A 17,109-nucleotide genomic window follows, 5' to 3' on the forward strand; every position below is an offset into this window, starting at 1 on the left:
GTTGTGGGGTTGTTAACCAATGTCATAAAACAACATGTGTACTACTGTTTCATGAGAAACTATTTGTTCTGTAAGCCTTCACCTGAAGTACAATAAAATAAAAAAAAAAAAAAGCAGCCACAGAAAACCCTATGGAGCACAGTTCTACTCTGACACACACGGGGTCACCGTGAGTTAGGGTCGACTCGATGGCAACTGGTTTGGTTTGGTTTTGGTTTGGTTTTGGTTTGATGCTCTTGGGGTTATTTCTGTCTAGGGCATCTGTGCGATAGAAATAGTACACAATGGTGTGCTACAGCCCATCTCTTCCCAACTCCACATTCAGTGATGTCACGTTGATAGCTTCAAAGTGACCATGGCAGGGATATTTACACCACGGACATCAGCAAATGCAACAGATCAGGGCTGTTTCTGTTTCTGGAGAGCTGGTTGTTAAACCCTTACCAGAACATCACTGCCTTAAGGTGTGACCTTCATGACCAGCTTTGCTGCGACACTCAAACAGCAACATGACAAGGAGGGGAGAGTGCTATGAACCTCGCACAACCCAGCCATTAGCCGTATGACGGTCAAGGTACTCCTGTTAGGAAACACAGCTAGAATAATTATTCCTTGCCTTCTCTGTGCCTCAGTTTGCTTATCTGTAAAATGGACATACAAAAAGAACCTATCTTCTAGGATAGCTGGGAAGATTAAATGAGATAATATGTGAACAGGGCAGAGGGCAGTGCCTGGCACACTGTATATGCTAGAATAAGGCTCCACAGACTTTCTGTAAAAGGCCAGATAGTAAATATTTTTGCCTTTGCAGGCCATATAGTCTCTTGCAACTATTCAGCTCTGCCATTAAAGTGCAAAAGTAGCCATAGGCAATACATAAACAATGAGCATTGGCCATGTTCCAATGAAACCTTATTTACAAAAACAGGCTGCAGACCAAGTTTGGCCTGTGGGCTGTCGTTTGCCAACCCCTGCTCTATAATAGTAGACTATTATTTTAGCTGTGTTGTTATTATCCTTGTCTGAAAAGTGAGAAAACTGGGAGCCAGAGAGGTTAATGGCTTCCCTCAGGTACACAGCAAATGAGCCGGCAGCGCCCGTGTCTCCCAGCCCACACTTAGGGCTCTTCCCAGGCTCCTGCTTCCCCATCAGAACTCAGAGCACCTGAGCAGGGTGGTTCTGGGGCAGGACAGGGCTGAGTGCCAAGTCAGGGCTGTGGGCCGCCCAGGACTCACTTCACTGCCCCAGCCTCAGGGTTGCCTCAGCTTGCAGGAAAACCCCACACAGGCCAGCAGGCCAGGCCAAAGGAGAAGAACCCTCTAGAAGAGGGAACGAGGTTAACACACAGGCCTTCCTTCCTAATCAGGGCTGATGGCAGCCGTAAGTGGAATAGCAGGTGAGGGTGCAACCCCATTTAATTTACAGCTGTAGCCAGGACTCAGCAGCAACTGCTAAACTCTGCAAAATGACCGGCTGGGAGTGGAATCAGGAAACCTGGAGAATCCAGGAATGCCACGTGTGGGCTGGCGTGAGCACGCACGGTTGTGTGTGTGTGTGTGTGTGTGTGTGTGTGTGTGTGTGTGTGTGTGTGTGTGTGTGTGTGTGTAGGGATTCCATGTCTCCACACGTGGAGGTTGCAGAGCACTCTCAAGCAGGCTTCATCCCATGCCAGAGTGTCTCAGTAATTAGGACAACTGTATGCCCCAGTGTGCCTAGAATGATCCTAGCTTACACCTGTTGTTCCAGCATAATTATTGATAGTGTCCCAGACCAGGCAAGAAAGCATACGGTCATCCTATGGTGACGCTATGGTGGTCCTGGAACCTCATGTATGTGCACGCAGTGACACAGATGGAGGACACCCAACACGCCTACCCAACTGGGACACACACGACTCCTCAGCACCCAAGCATCCATGGGCTTGCATTCTGTCGTACACAGACACACAAACCAACCCTCCAGACTCCAGCATCTAGATCCTGAGCGCGACAACATGGGGCTCAGACCACACCCTCAGACAGACCCAGGTCCAGGCATTTAGAGGAATCACCCAAACTGTCCTCTATCTAGGGGAGCAGAAGGGACAGGGAGGCCGTGCTTGAAAGGGGCCAGCCCTCAGGCGCTCTTGCTAGCGCACATCAGGTAGGGAACAGTAATTAGCTCAATTAGTAATATTTGAGAATCAGGGTCCAATGATACACCCAGCCATCTCCCAACAGCCCAGTCACAGGCCAGCCGTGGCCTCGGTTACTTACTGAGGCAAACGCTTCCCACCTTCCAGATGCTGCCCTGCTCAAAGTACCTACCCAGGAACCCTGCCTGGGTGCCCTGTGCACAGCATGGCCTCTTCCAGGTCCAGAGCTCTCCCCTCCTCTCCCTACCCAAGTCTGACCTCCCTTTTAAGCCAGCTTAAAAGTCATCTCTTCTGGGAATACATCCTAAGTTATCCCTATCCAGCACCAGCTTCTCCCTGACCCCCTTCCCAGCACTTCTGACTCCCCACCCCTCTGCCCTGCCCTCCATATGGACAAATTTCTAGAAACTCACTGCCCTGCCCTCCTGGAGGCCAGGGCTTGGAGTTCCCATTTCTATAGGTCCTCTCTACTTAAGGTCAGGGTTCAGGCCTCTGCCAGCCGACTGGAGGCTTCCTGAGGTGGGGGCAAAGGTGCCAACTCCTGTCTACTTTCCCAGCTGCCCCAGGGAGGTCAGGCTGCTTGGCTACAAGGTGGGAAGGGTGATGCCCAGAGCCAACAGCTCTAGCCAGCTACCCAGCAGCTGGCCAATCAAACCCTTCATCCTTAGGACCTTGCCCCAAAGAGCCCTTTGTGAGGGGTCAGCCACTGAGTGGGGACATAAAAGCACCAGTTGGGTGGTTTGGCCTGTGGTCAAGAGACACCTGGGAAGCAAGGGCAGAAGAGCCTGCTATTCTGGTCTTGATTCTAATACTGACTCACGTTGTGCATGGACAAACCCCTTTCGGGCCTCAGTTCCTTCCGGGGTAACAGTAGGGACTCAGAGTTGTTCTACAGCCGCGCTGCCCAACAGAGCTGTTTGCAGGGATGGAACGGCTCTATCGATGCTCTGTCCAACCGGGTAGCCAATAGCCAGGTGTGGCTAGTGTAACTGAGGAAGTGAATTACTTATTTTAATTGCTTTAAATGTGAATTTAAACAGCCACACAGTTCTAGAGCCTCAGTATCCCCAACTGTAAAATGGGGATGATAACAGAATCCAGCCTCATGGGGTCATTGTGAGGATAAAATGAGATGGTGCATACATAAAGCTCTCAGCCTGGGTTTTGGCACACGGTAAAATGGACTTTAGTAATTAGTAATTCTTATGCTCTTTCGAAGAGCCCTGGTGGCGCAGTAGTTAAAGAGTTCAGCTGCCAATCGAAAGAAAGGTCAGTGGTTCGAACTCACCAGCTGCTCTGCAGAAGAAAGATGTGGCAGTCTGTTTCCATAACGATTTACAGCCTCGGAAACCCTATACTCTGTCCTATAGGATCGCTAAGAGTCGGAATCAACTTGACAGCAGTCGTTTTGGGTTTATACTCTTTTGAGTCCTGGATCTCCCTGAGAGTTGGATGAAACCACAGACCTTACGCCAGAATATGGCCATCACATACACACACATCATACATGTATGGTTTTGCATCCAACTTCAAGAGCACCCTATAGCTCTGCAGCCAGGTCAAGAGCACCTTTAGAACGTGACAGAGTCCCTTCCAGCTCTAAAAATCTCCAAGACTATGAGCACACGTTGCCGACATCCCCTCCTCTCCCTGCCCAAGCTCAGGCATCTCAGAAAACCCTTCCCAACCCAGGGCCAAGCACGGAAGCAGGGCTCTGGAAAAATCCTCGCGCGTGGAGGGCAGGCCCAGGACAAGGGCAACAGGATGGATTCTGTGAGCTCATCCCCGGCAGCCAGTCACCAGAGTTCCCAGAGAGGCCGATGGCGTCGGGAGGGGGTGACTGGGTGGGAGCCGGCAGTGGTGGTGGTGGCGGCGTCGGCAGCGAGGGGTGTGGGGCGAGGAGAGGGAGGCTGGATGGAACTTGCTATAATAGCGGCTTTGTGCTCCGCTTCCCAGCTCCCTGGGAACGCCAGGAAGATTATGAAACCTGGTGTCTTTGGGAATGCCAGGATATTAGCTGGAAAAAGAATAATACGAAAATAATGCTCGGGATGGAGACAGCAGACGATTAGCAGACGGAGCCAGGGCCTCCCGCTCCGCAGAGGGAGCCAGGCTTGGCCCCTGCAGAAAGTTTCAGGGAAAGGCTGCCCGTGCTAATGAGCAGACAGGGCTTGCCTTCCAGAGACGTCTTCAAGAAGAGAGCTGGCAAGCACAGCCCAGCCTGCTGGTGGACTCATGGGCCAGAGATGGGGTGGTAGGAGGTCAGGGGACACCACAGGCCTTGTCCTGGGGCACAGATATCCAAACACAATTCCTGGGAAGGCCACCTGGCCCCCACCCACAGTCCCTCCCTGGACTCCTTCAAGATCTGCCTCACAATGTCCTCCTCCAAGAAGCTCTCCTTCACCAGGCACCCTCAATCTGGAATGACTTGTTCCAGCCTCCAGCACTTCAAAGATGCAGATTCCACTGGGTTTCCTTGCGCTGACATGTAAACGCTCTCCCTTATCAGAGAGGAGTTTGCCACGCCTCCACCATCAGATGAGAGCAATCTTAGAAGTAAAGATCACTTTTCTTCCCCCAAGGAGCAGGGGGGACATGTCATCTCCCTCTGCCTTCCTCTCCAGGGCCCTCGCCACACACCTTCAGCCACGTCGGGTAGAGACACACCTGCCTCTCTCAGAAAGGCATCCAAGGGGGGCTGATATGACCACCACCCTCATCTTCATGAAGCACTCTGTACTCCACACCCTTGCTACCCATAGATGGTCCTTGGACCCGCAGCATCAGCATCGCTCGTTAGAAATGGAAACTCTTGGGCCCCACCCAGACCTCTGGATGAAGAGTCTACATTTTAACAACCTCCCCAAATGGTTCCTATGCTCATTAAGCCTGAGGAGCGCTTCTCTGCATGCGTCATGTCATTTAATCCTTACAGTCACCCTAGGCTGAGGTTAACTTTCATGATGAGGTAACAGAGTCACTAAAGGATAAGTGACCTGTCCATAGCTAATAAGCAGAGGAAGCCAAAATCAAACCAAACCAGCCTGACTCAGAAGCCTCGCCATTCCAGAATGCTTTCGCTATATGAATCAACAGGCAGCAGTGACCAGTGGGCAAAGACCAGCCCTCGGGACAGGAGCTGGGTCCTAGGCGCCCAGAAAACCCAACCATCTACCCCATGACGGAGGGGGCGCTTTAGCCCCAGTGCCTTGCTGGGGCATCTGTACATTTTGTACACGCCAGGACGAAGACAACAGAGACTGGGCACTTGATGGGGAGTCCAGGCTGTCATGAGTCCTGGCAGGAAGCATGTAAATGTGACTGTGGAAGGAGAGTGTCTGTGAGTGTGTGCGTCCATGCGTGCCTGCGTGCGTGCGTGTGTGTGTGTGTGTGTGTGTGTGTGCTGGGGCTGACAGGTGCTAACTTCACTCAGGTGCAGTGTTGTCCAGATGGTTATTGTCAAATGGGCCTGTGGCCCTGTCCAAATGCTTGCCACTCCTAAAGGCTTTCCAAAACTTTGTGGCCCTCCAACTCCAGGTTCGGGGGACCCAATCTCTCCAGCCAGTGGTCTCCCTCTGGTTCTCTGTGTCAGCCAAGTTCCCACAAGAGTCATAGGGGTTCACTGTGTTGGTTTCCTCTGCATATCATAGGTGAATCACCTTTGCACTACAGTCACCATCCCTCTCTGTTGACTGGACACTGGATTTAAGTGATCCTTCAGGTTTTCTCCCATCTTAGAGAAAAAACCAGGTGGCTTCTCTGTTTCTGGGAAATAAATGTCCCCTTCCTTCTCCCAGTCACTGCACCATGAAAGCTTGGCAGTGGGGTCCTCCAGGGTGGGCCAGCCCCAGAGTCTGTCCATGTTTCCATCCACAAGTCCCAGGCACCCCTGGCCTCGCTGTCTGCTCCTTCTCTCTCCGGCCCTCACCTCACAGCTGACGCTGGGCCCCCTCGCCCACCAGCGGCCTCCTGGGCAACCTCCTCTGGGCTGTCTGGCAGGCAGCCGCAGATCCGTCTTCCTTACCCTGTACTTCACCGTGTGTCAGACTTGCCAGGGCCAAATGTGGACTCATCGTGGCCCCAGGCACACCCCGCTCGAGGCCTGGCAATGGGAACAGCACTGCTGTCCACCCAGCGGAGCCTCTGAGGCCTCTTTGACTCCCCTTCCCAAGCCCTGCCGTTCCACCTCCCTCCACTCTGGTCCCACCCAGATGATCACCTCATGCCCAGATTTCCACCCAACTCCTGAATGGTCTCCTGACAGGAGGCTCTCCCTCCCAACCATCCTCTACAACTACTTGATTAGTACCCCAAAAGCCCAACCCAGACCAGAACAGTCCTCTGCTCAACAACTCACACAGGCCCCCTTCTGTTCACTGAGTAAAGGCCTATGGTCACCATCTCTAACTCTTCGCCCAGCCTTTTTTTTTTCCTTCTTAGAAGCACGTCTCCCCGGCCTGGTGGGGCTGTCAATCACAGAGAAGGGGTATGGCTCAGGATGGCCAAACAGAACACCCCACTCCTCACCCTCAGTCATCGGGCTGGTTGGGGCCAGGCACTTGGCCCAAGCAGCCAGTCCTCATATGCAAGACTGTCACTGGTCTTATTAAAGTGGCACTTTCTCTGGGATCTCTACCTATAAGAAAAACAGAGAGTGACGGTGGGGTGGGCTGTGCTGGCTGTAAGGATGAGGTAAGCCTTTCATCATGGCGGCCATCTTTGCTACCAAGTGGAGCCAGCCTGTGTGAGAATGAGGTAAAGACAGAGCAGCAAGTCAGGAACAGAGCCCTGGGGACACCCTGTGAACCCCTATTTCCAGCCAGCATAACGCCTGATTCATCTCGTAGGCTCACCCAGCTATATGAACAAAAAAAAAAAAGATAAATCCATTGCTGTGGAGTTGACTCCAACTCCTGGTGACCCCATATGTGTCACAGTAGAACTGTACTCCATAGTGTTTTCAATGGCTGACTTTTTTTGGAAGCAGATCGCCAGGACTTTCTTCCAAGGCACCTCTGGGTAGATTCAAACCTCCAACCTTTCAGTTAGCAACCAAGTGTGTTCACCATTTGCATCACCCGAGGACTACATGTGAGCCCATAAACTCCCCATGTCTTTTAAGCCACTTTGAGTTGAGTTTCCGTCTGATGAAAACGAGGCCTGGTTACTCAGGGTGCATGCCTCACCTTCTTAGACCTGGCCCTGACTCTGTGGCCTGCCACAGCCTCTGACTCTACAGCTCTTCATCCTCCCACCCCTCAGCTGGAGCCACATGACCACCACCAGCACCCACACCTCCAAGCCCAACTCAGGCCCTTTCTGACTCAAGACGGGAGTCACTGAACACCAGCCCTGGCCCATGAGACTCCCTGGCTGTTGCCAGCTCTGACCCAGGCAGCAGTTTCATCCTGGCCTGCTGGGACCTGGCCTAGGTATCAGTTCAGGGCTCTATCTATCTGCCCTCAGCCCACTACCCCAACTAGGAACTAGACTGGCCTTGGCCCTAAGACCAGAGGGGGCTCCCTCCTGAGCCTGTAATACTTCTCTGACATCATCTGGCCTCCAGAGTCTCCTCTGCCATATTGCCACCACTGGACCTGGCCCACCCATCACAGCCCGAGAATGACAGAACATGCCATCCCCTGCCCGCTCCCTCTCGGAGCCACTGCTGGCCCCAATTCCCTTCCTTGTTCCCACTCCATCAGATACTGGACCTGCCCACTGTACTGCCCCTGCCCGCAGCCTAGTCCAGGGCTGGACCAGGGGCTCCTCTCCACAACCAAATAAGCTTGTACACACACAGAGACACACACACAGCTGGCTACACATGGACACCCTCAGATTCCATCCGCCAGTGCAGCTGGGGGTCCCTGCTCCCCAAGGTCACAGCCTAAAGCCCTCACAGGGGGCACACAAGATTTCTGACTGGATTTAAGGGGGCATCTCACCCACTTCCGGAAATCCCTAGGCCAACAGAGCGAGGAAACAGGCTGTGTCTTGGCCCTGAGTGTTCCCATTGAAACTGTCCAGGAAGGGCTTGCCCATCTCTTTTTGAGAGTCCATCACCCAGTCCATGGACAACTTTCAACCTTCCAGTGGCTACAGAAAATGCACAGTGAAGCAGGACAGCCAGCCTGGGCTCAGGTTCTGAGGCATCTCCCCCCAAATTCCTGGGGATGTCCATGAGATGGCCTCTGTCCCAGAAGGACACACATCCAACCAAGGATATTCAGCGGTCACCAGATTTCTTTGACTATTACCATCGGTGAGGCCTCCCCAGCCCATTGCTATACCAGCCTACCTCTTCAAGAAGAGCCAGCGTCCCTGGGTTCCAGTCACAGGTCAGATGATCAGAGGGCCAATGCCCTCCCCACTCTCCTCCCATCTTGACTACTCAAAGCACCAGCGGGGTCATTCGGTGCCAAGAAAGGAGCTGTTTTATTTTAGGAGGACACCCAGACTAGTGCCTACTACGCCACACGCAACCCAGAGGAAGTGAAACCAGGATGACCGGCCAGTGTTCCTGCCAAAAGCCCTAACCTGGGAGTCCCTGCACCGCCCCCACATCAGCCCCAAACAGCCTGGGAAGCCAAGCAGCACTCACCCTACCCATGGCAGTACAGCCCCACGTACCAGAGCCCCTTCGAGGGCAAACACAGCCGCAGGCCCCGTCTTCTCCAGCGGCTCCATGCGGCGGCGCCAGCGGCGGCGGCGGAAGGCATCTGTCTTGCGGTACTCCAGGTGGAACTTCCAGCCAAAGAGGGAGGCGTACTCCCAGCCCTCACCCTCCGCCTCGGCCTGCCGGTGCTGCACGGAGAGAACAGGCAGACTCAGAGGCTGGTCTGGGAGGTCACAGGGAGTCCTGAGCTCAGCTCCAGCTGTGCCCTTCCTGTCCCCCCAGGACTCCCCACCAGGGTCCCGCACCAGCACCCTCCAGGTGGAAAAACCTGGGAGGGCCACGTGGAGGAGGGGGGCTTTGAGCAACTTCTACAGTGGCAAGAGACCCACGTCAGAAAAACAGGAGGAGAGAAGAGGCTTCCTGGGCTGTGGGGACAAGTGAGGAGGCAGAAAGGGAAGGTATTCAAGGTAGACTGAAGCACTGGTGAAAACATTGGGCTTTGCGTTTATTCGAATTATGGGTGGACTTCATGGATCCAAAGTGTTCTTGTCATTTCTATTTACTCCTTTACATCCTATAAAAATAGATGTGGGTCTACCAGTCAGAGCAAAATGAAGACCTCATTTCCCAAACCCCAGGCTATTTCTCCCCAGGGGGCTGTGGAAAGGTCCCCCTGTACTCCCTCCCCATGGCCAAGAAGCCCCAGAGCTGGGACCTGCCTTGACAGAGCCCAGTCTGATAGAACACCATCCCCTCTGCAGACCCAGCCCTGCCCTTATGGAGGTTCTGGCCACATTAAGGGGAGCCTGAGGAGCAAAGGGTAATGGGTGGGTGAGCCTGAGCGAACCCTTTCCCAGGGTCTGGAGGGAGCCCTGCTCACTCCTGCTCCCCTGGAAGCCCTTCCCCACTCAGCTCTTGGGAGAAAGAGGCCTGGGACTGTCCTCAGACACCACCCCAGATCTGGGCCATAAGCATGGTGACAAGTGCCAGTCCCGGAGGCTTCATCCCTGTCCACTGGGTGCCCCCAGGGAGAGAGCTGAGTCTGTCTAGTTTGTGGTACTAGGAGCAGCTTTTTGCCTAAAAGCCTTGCCCCTCCCTGGACCCAGGAACATTGCTCTCGAGATTCTCTGTGTCCAGAGAGAGAGGCAGGGACCTGGGTCACGCCAGAGGTACTCCTGGTCTGGGGGAGGCCTGGTTCTTGGGCCAGAACTCAAATGCATACTTGGGAAGGAAGGGTATAGATGGAGTGGGTCCAGGGGAGGCAGCCTCTGGCCTGCATTGACCCCAGATGTCAGGCAGACCACAACCGTTCTGCACATCTGTGTCCTGGGGCATCTGTGCACATCCATGTGCGTGTGTGCTCACACTGTGTGCATGTCCTCTAGCAAAAGCTCAAGGAGCCCACCCAGACCCTTCACCCAGCCAGCACACTCTGTGACACCCATCCCCAGCTACCTTGTGTGTCGGCAGCTGACAGCTCCAGAGCACTGCCCTTGGCTGAAGGGGGCCGCCTCGCTGGGGAGGGCATGTGTCCCCACCTGCCCCCGGCAGCCCTCAGCCCATGATCGATGGCCAAGGGGGTGCAGAAATCCAGCCTCACTGCTTCTAGTGAGGATGATTCTGTGGTTCTCCAGGGTGTTCCCCCTCCACGTGCCAGAGCTCAGGCCAAGGCTGACTTTACCCAAGGCCACACCCTTACAAGTTTCTCACTCCTTTACTAGGTTTTCCTGAAAGCACTGCCTTAATAAAATACATGTAGCCAAATCTCTGTCTCACTTCAGCCTCTAGGGAACCCAGCCTCACACATTTACCACATATGTCTTGTGTCTTCCAGGTCCAGGTGCGAGCTCTGCACACGACCCCCTCACGCAGTCCGTGGGCATCTGCGTGTGCTGCGAGTAATGTGTGTGCATGTGTGTGTGCCGGGGGTGATCCGTGTGAGTCTGCATGTGCTGGGTGTAATCTGTGTGAGTGTATGTGTGCTGGGTGCGATGTGTATGTGTGCCAGGTGTGATCTGTGCACGTGTGTGCCAAATATCATCTATGTCTATATCAGGCGTGATCCATGAGAATGTGCCTGTGCTGGCTGTGATCTGTGTGAGTGAGTATGTGTGCTGGGTGTGATGTGTGTGTGTGCCTGTGCTGGGTGTGATCTGTGTGAGTGTGTTGTGCTAGTTGTGATCTGTGTGAGTGTGTGTGTGCCAGATGTGTTCTGTGTGTGTGTGCCACGTGTGATCTGTGTGTGTACTGGGTGCGATGTGTGTGCGTGTATGTGTGTGCCAGGTGCGATTTTGTGTGTGTTTGTGTTCTGTGTATGTGCCAAGTGTGATCTGTGTGCATGTGTGCGTGCTGGGTGTGATCTGTGTGCATGTGTGTGCTGAATGTGATCTGTGTGCGTGTGTGTATGCCAGGTATGATCTGTGTGTCTGTGTACCGGGTGCAATCTGTGTGCGTCTCGAGTGAGTCCCATGTGCCTTGGTACATTTCACGTATCTGCGTGCACACAGGCCTGTACCTGTGCCCAGCTCGCCTGCCCCCACCAGGAGCCTCACCCACCATCCCCTGGGCTCACCCTCTTCAGCTCTTCCATTTGGCTAAGGTCCCTCCTGCGCAGGCGGACCCAGCGTCGCCGTCGGTGTGTGTAGTACATCTTCTCGGCGGGCACCCAGTGCCTCGGTTTCCGGTCCGGGGGGATGGTGATGCTGTACTCCCAGCCTGGGGGAGGGGCACTCATCACTCACTGCCCCGCAATCCCCACGTTTCCTGGGGCCCATTTGGGGCATGCTCACAGACTCTTGGGCAGCCAACAACGATGGTCCTAATCTGTAGCTTGAAATGGGGGCTGCCTTCAGGAAGTCCCCAGATGAAGTAGCCCAGTAAAGGCAAGATCCCAGGCCAAGGGGCCCTTGCGCTCAGTCTTCCTACCACCTCAACAAGCCTGGAGAGCTGGCAGGCTGGGCTCCCCAGGCCCCGCGTGCCTGCTCACCTTGCTCGTCCACAGCCCGGTTGAGGTCCGTCGACCATTCTTCATCCTCCCACTTCCAGCCCAGTGGGCACTCAATGTCATCCTTGGGAAGCACTTTCTCCCCATTCTAGGAACAAAACAGGTCATACAGACGTGAGACAGACAGACATTACTAGGGAGACAAAAAAGACACAGCTAAACAAAGCACAGCCTCACAGCCCCAGACAGAGGGGCAGAGCCCCTGGAGAACAGTGTGGCTCAAGCCAGCCCCCTCCCCATGCCGGGCCCCACACTGTCCCCTGTAAACCAGAGCTTGGCAGCTCCCGAGGTGGGGGCTGGGGAGAAACATCCCAACCCTGAGGCACAGGCCCTCCTGGCCCTACATGTGCAGGACGCCAGAAAGAGCAGACCCACCTGCCCCACAAGTACCCCCTTACCACGTCGGTGTAGTTGTCACTCATGTAGATCCACTGGCCCCCAGGGAGCCGCGTCTGGTTCTCAAACACCTCCTCCACAAAGCTCAGGTGGCCTGCATCAGCGTCATGGAGCAGGCTGTGGAGAGCGCCGTCAGAGCCCCACTCTGTGGAGACTCCACCTGCCCACTGTCGCCAGCGAGCCCCCCAGGGCCTGGGCCAAGCTGCATGCATCAGCCTCATCCCACCCAACTACCACAGCAACAGAGCAGAGGGGGAAAGGAGGTACAGGGAGACAAGGGGAGACAAAAAGGGGATGGGGGGGGATGGGGATTGAGAGACAGCCATAGACAATAGAAAGAAAAAGATCAACTGACAGATACCAAAGGCCTGGTGGGTAGTGGAAGCTCAACAGAGAGTTGTAGAAATGTAACATTGTATCAAGCTGTAGGCTTAAGATTTCAGTGTTTGACTACAATATATAGTCCTACTTCAATTAAAAAAAAAAAAAAAAAGATAAAAAACAAAATAAACAGCTGTTGGATGTCAACCAACCAGGAAGAGAGCAGACAAACAAGTAGAGACAGCAATGCTGACGGAGAAAGACAAAGGTGTGCTCGGAGGAACTAAGAGCGGGAAAGGATCACTGAGGACAGCATGTGGGCGTGCCTCAAACACGTGAAGGGTGCACGCATGGTGGCAGGAATGGGCTTGTCTGTGGTGTCCCAGAGGAGCAGAACAAGACCGATGTATGCATAGGTGAATGGTTTACTAATAAAGGACTTTCTGATTGTTAGAGCCATTCTAGAAAGGACTGGCTGCCCAGTAAGCCCCAGTCCTGGGAGAGTTCAAGTGGATGTTCCTATGACCAGCTGTGGGCTGCAGGAGCAGGCAGGGGGGTTCAGAGAGCCAGAGCATTGCAGGGAAAGGGACAGGGCAGAGTGGGGGTCGCTGAGGGCAGCTTGGCCTGGCTGTCTCTAAACCCTCCCTACCCACAACTCACGTCTTCTCTGGACACACGAACCAGTCTCCAGCCCAGGCCCAGCCAGTCGAGGGGCGGAAGCTGTCCTTGGGTAGCTTGATCTTGCCCGTAACATCAGAAAACTTGGGGTAGGTAAGGCCCGTTGTGCCCCAGTTCCCAACCAGGGCCAGCTTGGTCTGGTTCTCATACTGGAGAGCAAGCAAAACAGAGAACTGAGTGGAGGCCATGGGAAGCTCTGGGTGTCGGGGGAGGCAAGGGGTGGGCTGGCAGGCACTCACGGTTTCAGCAAAGACAGAGAGCTTCCCCTCAGCAAACTGGTTGAACTCCTTCTCATCCACTGAGAGCCCAAACCACAGCTTGACCCGTATCTGCACTGGCATCCGGGCTCCAGGCACACTCTCCATCGGATACTGGGTACCAGAGAAGAACAGAAATGCACAGACCCTGTCAGGATCACAACGTCCCTACTGGGGGACACTCAATCAGCTGTGTGCCCTGTTGGGCGACTCATCACAATATTATGGAAGACAAGTGTATAATTAAGAAACCTCCCCACTTTCCATTATTCCATCCCACCAAGAGAGAAAACTACATCCTCCCCATTTAGGAGCTCTCTGCAGGGGGTGGGGGGTCACCTTAGATCAGGCATCCCCATTCTCTCCTTCTCCCACCACATCCTCATTTCTGGCCTCTTCTAGAATAGTGCTATCCAATGAAATTTTCTGCTGTGATGGAAATGTTCTATATCTGTGTGGTACAATATGGTAACCACTAGCCACATGTGGCTATTGAACACTTGAAATGTGACTAGCATGACTGAGGAACTAAATGTTTATTTAATTTTAAGTAATTTAAATTTAAATAGGCACATGTGGCTACCATATTGGATAGCACAGTTCTACAACTTGTTTCTAAAGGAAGTACAATGATCCAGGTCTGGAAGGAGAAGAAATTAAAGCTTCCCCCTTCATTTTCGGTACTTTTTTTGGCAGGTCGTTAGTGTATCATCTAATATCCCTGCCCTTCCAAGCGTTTATCTGCATGTGAACCACTATTCATTGGTCTTCAACCGCTTTTTTATCCTGAAACTTTCAGAAGCTCTGCCAAAATGGAATAACCACAACAACACAACATAAAAAAAAAAAAGTATTCTCCACAATTACTTCACCATTTGATTGAAACCAAGGATCAAATATGGCCTGAGGAGCAAAAGTTCCTCACCGCTAGGATAATGCATTGTCTCCTAGAGAACGTAACACATTAAGTAGCCAGGTTTAGTGTACATGAACTTGGAGGGACAGGGAGCTGTTGGAGAGGAGAAGGAAGTTTTGATGGGTTCAGAAGAGGAAAAGGAGGCCAAGGTATGGGGTCCCAAACTGGTGGAGGAGGCCCAGGTCCCTGGAGGCAGAGCCCAGTGTAGGTAAGGGGCTCAGGACATGAGAAGGCAGTGACATCTCAAGCTTCCCTACTGCACACCAGTCCCTCTTCTGTCTGGAGGAGCCTCTGGTGCCACGAGTCACCCCCCTGGACACCTCCCCAGAGCTGTTTGCTTCAGCTGTCCCCTCCCCCGGGTGAGTTAGTTGCCTTTTCCCCTCCAAACCACCAGCCCCAGGGAGATGGCAAGAATGCCTGACCCCCCCCTTCCCCCGTCCACCCTCAGCTCTCTCCCCTGCCCTCCCCCAGACGGGGCCAGCCTGCTGGACCCAAAATAGCAACAGCAAATAATGAAATGTCTAGTTTGGGGTTCCTCTCCCTCTCTGCTGGTGCTCATTTTTTCCAACTTTGGTTTAAGTTAAGAAACACCAATGTTTTTTTGGTCTCTGCTTGCTGCCAACATTTTTGCAGAGCTTGCTCAGGAGCTACTGGCGGGGATCATAAACTCAGTGGGGAAGACTTCGAGAAACAATTCTACATCTTTTTTTTTTTTTTCCTTTGCTTGGAATCAGGGAAATTTTTCAGCTTGCATTTCCCCAAGGCTGCAGGCTGAGAGGTCAGAGCCTGGAGCTCTTCTGGTCCCAGCGAGTCCACCAGGCACGTTCTTGCAGCCCCACCTCACACTACTCACACAGTCGGCCCTGGTTAACCCACTCAGATGTGCCACCTCTGTGACTTCCTTTCCCTTCTGCCCTTCTAGACTACAGCTGGCATAGGAAGGTGAAAAGCAGTATTCTAGGAGGTTAGGATAGCATCGCAAATGTGCCCCAGGTGGCAGGTGAGCAGGAGGGAGGGGCAGGCCACTGCCCAAGAGGCCCCCCACCTCTAGGTAAAGCTGGCCTCTCCTCTGATGTACCGAAGACCCCGCATACAGACACCTGCTCACCCCTGGCCTTGGACTGGCCTCCATCATAGTTTATGGAGCCCAGTCTCCCCAGGGAGCAAGGGAGCTCCCCAAAAGGGGAGGAGAAAGGAGGAAAACTAACATTCATAATCATCTATGGCCAGCATGACCCATAAACCTAATTTAACCCTCAAAGCATGTGACATGAGCAGCCTTATCCTCACTTTACAAGTGACAGGGCAGCGAGCAGTTCAGAGAGGTTAGACGACCGGCCCAAGGCCACACAGGGTTCCAGCCTGCCCTGGCACCTTGTTCACACACACGGTGCTGCTGGAACCTGTCCTCTCCACCCACCCCAGTGTGAACAAGAATGACTGGCCAATATATGAATGCGTTCACCAACTGTCACTCAGACTTCCTGGAAGAGGTGAGATGGGAGGTAGCCCTGGTGTGGATGGGAGGAGAGATGTGGGGGAGGGGAAGGTTGCGAGTGAAGGAGACTGTGGGGACGTGGGCCAGGCTGGGATGAAGGACAGGCAGTTGAGTCTGGGGAGGCCTTGAATGCCGACAGAGCCACTTGGAGTGAGTGGTAGGTGAACGAACAGGCCTGCTTCCCGGGCCCTGGGGACCTTGTTGTTTTACCCAAAGACCCTTCTGAGACGACTCTGAGATGGGCAGGGAAGAGGAGCGGAAAACAGAAGGGGAGGGAGGAAGGCCCTGTGTTTAGCGAATACAGTCATGATTTCAGAAGAAAGAAACCCACTTTCAGAAATATTGTCTGCAGCTTCCCACAACTCTTGCCACAGTAGCTGGCGCCCCGCCTGGAGAAGAGGACCTCATGGGCCGGCACCCGCTGGTATGCCACACGCTTGTCTCCCTGCAGCATCCAGATGACGATGTCAGGCAAGCTGTTCTGGGGCTGGAGAGAGGGCAGCAGGCGGTCGGGGCAGGGCCAGTGACGGGCCAGGCCCAGCCCTACAGCCACACCGGAGCAGACCTCCCACATGCTGCCCACACCAGGTCTCCCCGTGACCACCTGGGGCTGACTGGGCACCTCTCTTTTGTGCCGTGAGCCCCCTGAGGACAGGGCATGGGGCTGCCCCTGGCTCACAGGGCCAAAAATTCAGAGCTGAGTCCACATTTGCTGGGAAGAGCAACTCCTGTCTAGAGCCCAGAGCTTGAGTGCTTAGATTCCCCCCTCCCTGGGGCAAACACTGGAGGACTTAGCTTCACCTGGGAGAAGATACTGCACTTAAGATGCCACCCCTCTTCCTCGCCCCGAGAGCAGCAGCTGATGCGCCGAAGGCATGCTCCTCCAGGGGACACTTCCACCCCCTTCCTCTCGAACAACAGGGACCCTTGGGGTCTGACCCTTTTCTGGGCCCAGTGGCAGTGGGCACTGAAAATGCTGACTACCCAGAACCAAGTTGCAAGGCCCCTGGCCCCCTTCAGGGTCTCTAGCAGTGAGAACTGCTCCCAGCTGCCACACTGTGGAGAGGTGGCTGGTTAGGCAACGGTCCATCTGTTTCTGGGGTTGGTAAGCAATGTGTGCCCAGGGACGAGGCTGGGCCTCTAAACAGGTCTACCAGTGACAGCTGATGCTCGTGGGGCATCCACCAAGCATCTCATGTGTATAGTTTCACTGAACTCCTACAGCAAGCCCGTGAGGCAGGGACAGGCATCTCCATTGGAAGTGAGGAAATTTGGGCTTAGAG

General features: G+C 54.0%; 1 protein-coding gene across 14 annotated transcripts in view; it reads right to left on the bottom strand.

Moving 5' to 3' along the window:
- The window catches only part of DYSF (dysferlin), a 247,256-nt gene that overhangs the window by 126,264 nt on the left and 103,883 nt on the right, over positions 1–17,109 (bottom strand). For all 14 annotated transcript variants that reach the window (XM_004369223.1, XM_004369219.1, XM_004369221.1 and 11 more), the window contains 7 exons: positions 16,158–16,313; positions 13,395–13,526; positions 13,138–13,304; positions 12,159–12,273; positions 11,743–11,848; positions 11,329–11,471; positions 8,771–8,944 (listed from right to left, as the gene is read on the bottom strand). In XM_004369223.1, the coding sequence (XP_004369280.1) occupies positions 8,771–8,944; positions 11,329–11,471; positions 11,743–11,848; positions 12,159–12,273; positions 13,138–13,304; positions 13,395–13,526; positions 16,158–16,313 (993 nt within the window). The remainder of the gene's footprint in view (positions 1–8,770; positions 8,945–11,328; positions 11,472–11,742; positions 11,849–12,158; positions 12,274–13,137; positions 13,305–13,394; positions 13,527–16,157; positions 16,314–17,109) is intronic.

This window comes from Trichechus manatus, unplaced genomic scaffold (genome assembly GCF_000243295.1).
Source record: "Trichechus manatus latirostris isolate Lorelei unplaced genomic scaffold, TriManLat1.0 scaffold00004, whole genome shotgun sequence".
Taxonomy (NCBI): domain Eukaryota; kingdom Metazoa; phylum Chordata; class Mammalia; order Sirenia; family Trichechidae; genus Trichechus; species Trichechus manatus.